A 7,855-nucleotide genomic window follows, 5' to 3' on the forward strand; every position below is an offset into this window, starting at 1 on the left:
CTTTTAAATATAACATTTAAATTTACATAAATGGATGCTTATTTGTAATGATGCGTAGTAGTTTTCACTTGATTAATTTTAAAAATGCTTATCTGTTTTGCAGTTCCACAATGCCAAGCAGCTATCGGCTTGGTGTCTCCATCACATCTGCACTAATTATAACAGCATCTGTCGCAAGTTTCCCAAAGACATGAAGGCCATGTCTCCAGGTACAGACTCCTTCCCTCTCTTGGCCCTGATAATCTGCCTCAGAGCCCTTCCGTATGTGCAGCTTTTCTGTCCGGAAAACTCCTACAGATTTTGCTTTGCAGTGTTAGTGTGAGCAAAAATGTAGGCTACATTTGTGGGTTAAGCACACTACTAAGGAACTGCAGCATGGTGTGACTTGATCCTAGCAAACATTTGGTTGGAGTGGGAGGGCTGATTTTTTATTTTTTTTGTCTGGAAAAGCACTGCTGCAAGGGAGCTAAAAATAAAAAATAATAAGAGGAACAGGAGCACCTTATGGGCTGTTTCTGAAAAAGAAACTGACTGAACATGCCTTGCGTTAGTATAATAACATTAACATATTTACACATAAATGCTCGTACTCATTTTTGAAAATACATTATAAGATTTACAAAAAAAAAACAACAACTTGGAAACCAAAACCTTGGCTGGAAACTGTTTTATGAGTGAAACAATCTGTCTGTTTGTCCTCCTCTTTGTAGAAAACCAGAGGCACTTTGAGAAGCAGCGCTGGCCTCCTGTGTGGTTCCTCAAGGAAGAGGACCGCTATCTGCGCTCTCAGAAGGAGCGTGAACGTGAGGAGGAGATCTTGCGCAAGCAGCACACCAAGCGTGGCTGGTGTTTCTGGAGGCACCCGTCCTCCTCTCCACACGTGTCCTAAAGGGTTCCCTCCACTGACTTCTTCATGCTTACCTGGGTCATCCCGTCCAAGAAAGCTAACTCCCCCCTCTTAATGCATTTAAAGGAGGATGGCTCTGAAACTCTTATCAGCGGAGAAGTGGCCCTCATTGCTAATATGCCTGAATGTCAGCACGTTTGGGGGAATGTATGTGCCTCTTTATAAGTGTGGGTGACCACATGAGTGCATTTTGGTATGCTGTGTGACAAGTGTGGACTCAAGTGAAGGGTATGTGCATGGGTATGTCAGTATATGTGTGCAGTATTGTGACTGAGTGATGCTTCCAAGTTGAGTGCTTCCCAAATGCCCTGATCTATAAGGGCCCGTGGTGTTGCAGTGCAGCCCGTTGTTCCCTCCACCAGAGCTCTGTCCCTCCACCAGCACTCAGTGTCTCAGCCTTTGAGTGATTGGACTGGGAGCAAGGGCTTTCTATCTCTCTCAGTCTCTCATTCTCCATCCTTCACATTGACCTTAATGACTATTACACATTGACCACTGCGGCTTCCCTTGGGGGAGCTTACCTCTGCCTTCACGTCTATACAGACTGTTAGCTTGCACAAACCCATTCCCATGACCCACCCCTCTAAAACCAGCACTGGATTCCCAGGAATAGACACTGATAATGTAATTATTATTTCCATTATTTTGTTTAAGTTTTTTTTTTTTTTGTTTAAATATGTTTTTGCTCCTATTAGGACACTATTATCAGGGGAAATGGCACCCATTACTCCAAGGAAGCTGATGATTTCTCTGATGATAGTCAATCTAAAGTCCAGGCTTGGGTGTAAAGGTAAACATATACCAATTAGCAAATTAAGATGCACACTTTAGGAGGTTTAAACATAGCTTTTAGCCTCGGGTATAGTCCTGATTTGATCCACAGTGTCCATCATCCACCCCTGCACCTCCCACTTCCTCCTTTTGTTCACCACACTTGCAAAAAAGTAAAACACAAGCTCTCCTTGATGTGTTGGTTTCACCAAACTGCATTTCAGAGACCCTCCAATGACCACTCTATAGCAATGATGGGGGTAAAGAGGGCTAGCCTTACTTGATACCTCTGCCACGGAGGACTAATGGATACAGTGTTAAACAAATGTGCTTGTAACGTCCATGACCACTAGGCTGCTTTGAAGCACCTCAGCCAGCCTGCCTTTACACCCCTACACCACTGGGGGCAGCACCGCTCAGGGCCCCGGCACTAACCTTCACACTAACAGGAGTTTTTATGCCGATGTTTTCTTCACTCTAGTTTCCGTTAATAGGATCATCAGTGTAACGTCAACCCTTGCAAAGCTAAAGCACATGCACCATGTTAGTCGTGCATTTTAACTCTACCTAACAATTTTGTTTTTACCTGATTCTGAATACCAAAGCTGTGATTCTTCTTCCTCACTTTCTTCATTTCTGCTTCCTTGCTTTTTTATGGGCAAGAGGGGATGGAGGAGGAAAGAGAAAGTGACTTGTAGGAGAAGGAGGCAGTGTGAAATAGTAATTGAATCATTCTTTGGGGTGGTGTTTTGAATCTGTAGTGTCAAGAAAAAAAAAAAAAGAGTGTCACCGCTGGACATTGCCTTCCATTCCGGTTGCTGGAATTGAAAATGGTGCTTAAGACACAATAAGACAGTGTCCACATGAACACACAGACACACATTTTATGTTTAGAGTTCAAGCATCTATGTAGTTGTTTAGTGGTTACCTGCAAAGAACCTGCAGAGGTTTATTATGGTGTTCAGATTTGACATAGGAGCATTTTTAAACCTTAATTTTTCGTCTCCATTTACTAACAGTCTATGAGAGGTCATAATAGGTCACTGATTTTAGAATGTGTAGTTTTCTGATTTTACACACAGCGGTTACAACCCTGTGACGTCTTTGCTGCTTTTATATTCTTAAAACAATGTGATCTGTTTTTGCTTCCTTGTTAGCCAGGAAATTAACATTACTTTAGAGTGCATTTGAGATGAGTGTTTTCGCAAATTCAAACTGCAAATGAGAGCAAATCTGATTTTCTTGTTAAGGGTGCTAATTTCTTTGGGCTTTCGTACTGAATGTGAAAAAAAAAAGATGTTGTGGTGATGAGTTTCTATTAGCACGTCGTTCTATTTGTGGGTTTGCGCCCCTCAGCTTTACCCAGGCAACTCTAGGAGATAGATTGTGTGAGACATGTGGTGTGTTCTGCTGTTTTCTGTGGAAGGTGTGTAAAGTCATCGTCAGCTACCGAAATAGAAGTCAGAAAGGATCTCACGAGACTGAAGTGAGAATTGAGCTGATTTGTCTCTAAATAGAGTAAAAGTGGAGTAAAAGTGAACAAGTCTCAGTCAGGGTTACATGCATCCTACATATTTAGGAATGATTTCATAGATGTTTAAAGTGAACCCAATAAGGTGCTTTGGGTTTATAGAAAAGAGACCTAAATAGGAGAAAAGTCTCATTTTTTTTGATGGACTTCCATAGCCTCTCTTTAGCTCCCCGTAGAATCAATTTGTCTTAATGGCATTAATGGTTAGTATGATCCATTAAGCCTCTTCTCTCAGTCCATGTGCCTTATAGTTGGACAAAACTAAAAACTAATGTGAGATTTTAGCATAATCTTAGTTCAAACCTGCAGACAGGTTCTGCAGTCACGCATGTGATGGATACATTAGACAATGGCCACGATCGTGTTATTACTGTAAAATGGATTGTGGTGTTGCTTTATGCACGCTCAGCCATTGTCCTTCTTGAGGGAATTTTCAAGCCAACCTTTTACAGAGTCTAGTACAGTAGGTTGGTCCAATCATATGGCCTTAGATTAGGATGTTTTCTCTGGATTGAGACTCACATCATGGTTGGGATACTCCACCTACCTGGTGATTGAGAGGTAGTGTTGAATAATTGCAGGTTGATTCCTGCAGTGAAACTTCAAAACCACTGACTTTGAGAAAGCAAAGCTTTTTAATAAGCACTGGCTGGCCTGTGTGCTGGGAGGGTGCAACCACTTTTTAATTGTGGTTAATTTGCATGGTGGCCTAACTTTGTCATTTTAATGACATTTGTGTTGGAATGCACTTTCTTCTTTTTTTGTCTATGACTATACCTTTCTGTACTTAGCATGAATTGATCCTTATGTAAGATTGTTTCATAATCTGATGATTGTAGCACGACATTTCCACTTAAGTCTTTCAAATTTTCCCACAACTTACTCAGTGCTTTTTGTTGTTGGCACTGAACTACACAGTAGCTCTCTTCTTGCTTTGGGACTTTATGCACAAGTCTGTTGCTCTAAATTAGCTCAGCACAGCTTAACGTAGCATCACTAAACATACAACTTTAAGTAATATGCTGGGACATCTACAGACATTTGCCTGAAAAGCTAATGCAGAGGATCTGTTGCTGCTGTGCAGTGTTAACCTGTTACTGTAGTTTATACAATCAATCAAGCTTCTTCTTTTTTATTTTTAAGATATTGGGTTCAGGGTATAAAACTAAAAAAGCTAGATTTCAGTAAAAATTAAGGATTGTAATACACATTTTAAGAATGTTCAAAATGGCTGAAAGCCAAGTGAAATGTTTGGATTTAGCTTGCATGTAATGACAAAGGAATTGCATAAAGCATGATGCATGTTCCTGGAGTTGAACATAAGCTACTGTATATACAGCAGAGTTTCTTAACCTTTGGTATTGAGATCCTGTTTGGGGTCACTTGATATGTCAATGGGGTTGTGGGATTTACAAAAAAAAAAACAAAAAAAAGAGGATGAAAAAAAATAATCACACAAAATAAACATTAATTGGGGTGAGGACTGTGGGAAGTAGAAACTGAAGGGCCAGAAAAGGTTGAGAAACCCTGATTCACAGAGAGGGGGAAACAGACATTCAACATTTTCAGCCTTGTTGGTTGTATTTTGCCCTCAATATTTGCTTCACAATGACCCCTACAGGCCAAAGTTGAATTTCATCACATTCTGAGTTGTGAAATGTATTATGATCGTCTTGTTTTATCTTATACATTGTTTTTACTTTCACATTATATTAGATGGAGTAGATCTTCCTTCTTTGCAGGCTTGATGTCTCCAGTTTAATGTGGGGCCTAGTGACTGAGAGAACACCTTGTTTTTAGTATTTGGTGTCTCCTCTCCTGTGCCTTCAGTGAAATCTAACTCTTTTGGCTCTGTACAGGCTGATGGCACTTAACCTGCAGCCTACTGGGCTCAAATTCAAGTCAGTTAAGCCAAGAAATACACAAGTGTGCGCACAGACGTAGAAGTAGGTAGCTGTCATTAATATACAGTATCGTAGAGCTTATGTGGATTTGCTTGTGCTTCTTTAGGCATAAAGCAGTTACTGCCTGTTGGGGTCATATTGACAACTTCCAGTGAAAACATAACTGTGGAGCTTCACAAATTCAGTATGGAATATCATCTATGCTAACGCTGATGACTTAAATTATGAAATGACCAAGAAACCCAGCAAACCAGCAATTTAAGAATAATGTTTCTGCACTCTTTTAGGTGCCTGCACTTTCTATTATGTAGCTTATTACTACTTTTTTGATGCTGTCTTTATATTGACCAGTTTTCCTGATTTGAAATTAGAATATCATTAAATTTCCACTTTCAGTACTGTACTCTACCACTTCCATTAGTCACTATGTTGCAGTCATACATGCAGTCAGCGTCCTTTTAGTTTGGGAACAGCATCTGTGAACTACTGGTTGGATTAAAGGCAGATATTAGCTGTGACATATTACGCTTTAATGAAGATAGTTATTATCCAAAGTACAGTACAGTGTTGTAAATTGAAACAAGACCCAGTTGGAAATAACCTCTCACCTTCTTATTACTCACCACACTGTATGTATGTACGAAGTTGGTGTATACATAGGATTGTGTGCACAGAGAGGTGTTTATATAGACAAACATGGTGTGATTAACCCCTGGTCTATACTGTAACTTTTAAGTGGATCGTATATACTGTATAGTATTGTTATGCACTTTTGTTTCCATTGACTCATGAATTTTATTAACATTTACTGCTTATGTTATTGTGTTTATTACAATAAAAAGGCAAAAGACAGAGCACACCACACTCACAAACTATTAAGGGCTTTCAAAAAGATATACAACAATCAGAATGTTTTGCTGCTGTTGCAAAAAATGTTTTGAAACTAAAATTTTGTAATATTTTTGAACCACTGTGATTTGTACAAAATTTCAAAAAGAAATGTAGAAAAAAGTTTTTTTTTTCTTTTTGCCATTTCAGTATTTTGATGTTTGACATGAATTTTATTAAAACTGTTAATCTTTTGAACTTGTCTGAGCTGTTCATTGTCGCAATGTTTTTCCATTTTCAAGATTCAATGTAGATTTCTCAAATAGAAAAGAGGATGCTGCAGCCGTCTTGTATTTAGTTTGGAAAAATAAGAATTATCATATTGTCACTATTGTCATGTTTTCATAAAATGTAGTATTGGTAAATGCTTGGACATATAGTCCAATCCATAGGTTTTTTGATAGTGACAGAATTTTCACCACCACAGTGCAAGTTTGAGTTTAAGTTTTGTGTTTAACAAAAGTATTTCAAAATAATTTATGAATTACAGACACATAGTAACACAGTCAAACACAGTCAGTCCATTATCACAGGCTAAAAAGTCATAGCACAAATCATGAATATAAAGATTATTTTTATTACTTGAAAGCAAATTCTTTGCAATCAATGACTGCCTCAAGTGTGGAACCCATCAACTGAGTCTCCTCTGTTCAGATGCTTTTTCAGACCTTAACTGCAGCCACCTGCATTGCTTCCTGTTTGTAGGTCTTTCTGGCTTCAGTTTAGTCTTTATTAAGTGAAAACCATTTCTTGTTGGGTTGCAGTCAGTGAGTGACTCAGCAATTTAAGAACATTTTGCTGCTCTATGAATCACTTGGGTTTCTTAAATTGTGCTTCCGACAGGACACTTTGTTAGATTTAATCATATATTTTGGAATGACATGCATTTGTGTTTGGCTGCGATTCTGCTTGAGTGATGCTCTGGAACAATCTGAGCAAACATGACACAGACAGTCCCTGAGATCACAAATCCCCAAACCTGTGCTTCAGAGGGGAGAAGATGAGCAGAGTCACCTTGAAATGAAATTGACTTCAATGAAATTAGCCTTTGTGTAGCGACAAGTGTGTTGCGTTTCCTTTGAATTCATGCAAGTAGCATGACCTTTTCATCTGAATGCATAGAATCAGCAGCATGCTGAATGCAATGAAGATACAGATACAAAGAAAATCTACTGTGTGAGATATGAGACTATGTAAAAGGTCGACAATGATTGCATTTCCTTTGATTTTGTGCAAGCATGCACAACCTTCACATCTGGATGCTGGAGGGGACGACATTGTTCCGGGCGGACAGATAGATGGCTAGCTCTGGGCAGCATCTGTGGCTTCACCATGTGTCTTTGTGTCCCTGAAGATCCTACAGGACCTGAAGAGGTTCACCATGTTCAACATGATGGTGGCGCACATGGACGCAGTGTCCCCTTCAGGAGACAGCGGGAGTGAACGTTTAGTGTCTTGCCTATCCCAGACGTTCATTCTGCATAACTTACTAATTAAATGATCCTGAAGAAAAGCTCTCTCATCTTGCCTGTCAAGCATGTCACCAGACATTTAAAAAAAAAAGTTTCATCTATAAGATTGAAAAGCTACCTAAACAGTCATTGAAATATCCTATGATCGCCTTGAATCATGATCTTGAGAATAACTGATCTTCCAACACAACCATCAAGACTTTTCCTCCCAAGCCTGACTCAGATGAGCTGAACATAATTTAACTAGATTGATTTAATTACAGGGCTGCAAGGTGGCGCAGTTGGTAGCACTGTTGCCTCGCAGCAAGAAGGTTGCCGGTTCACGTCCCGGTGGGGGCACCGGAATCTTCCTGCCTGGAGTTTGCATGTTCTCCCCGTGCAG

At 39.6% G+C, this 7,855-nt stretch overlaps 1 protein-coding gene across 4 annotated transcripts in view; it reads left to right on the forward strand.

The window, feature by feature from the left end:
* Nucleotides 1-6,199, forward strand: part of rhobtb4 (Rho related BTB domain containing 4) — a 55,407-nt gene extending 49,208 nt beyond the window's left edge. For all 4 annotated transcript variants that reach the window (XM_008288793.1, XM_008288785.1, XM_008288777.1 and 1 more), the window contains 2 exons: nucleotides 104-209; nucleotides 711-6,199. In XM_008288793.1, the coding sequence (XP_008287015.1) occupies nucleotides 104-209; nucleotides 711-889 (285 nt within the window). In that variant the 3' untranslated portion in view covers nucleotides 890-6,199. The remainder of the gene's footprint in view (nucleotides 1-103; nucleotides 210-710) is intronic.
* Nucleotides 6,200-7,855: the final 1,656 nt, after the last annotated feature.

Source organism: Stegastes partitus, unplaced genomic scaffold, assembly GCF_000690725.1.
Source record: "Stegastes partitus isolate 25-593 unplaced genomic scaffold, Stegastes_partitus-1.0.2 Scaffold13, whole genome shotgun sequence".
Lineage (NCBI taxonomy): Eukaryota > Metazoa > Chordata > Actinopteri > Pomacentridae > Stegastes > Stegastes partitus.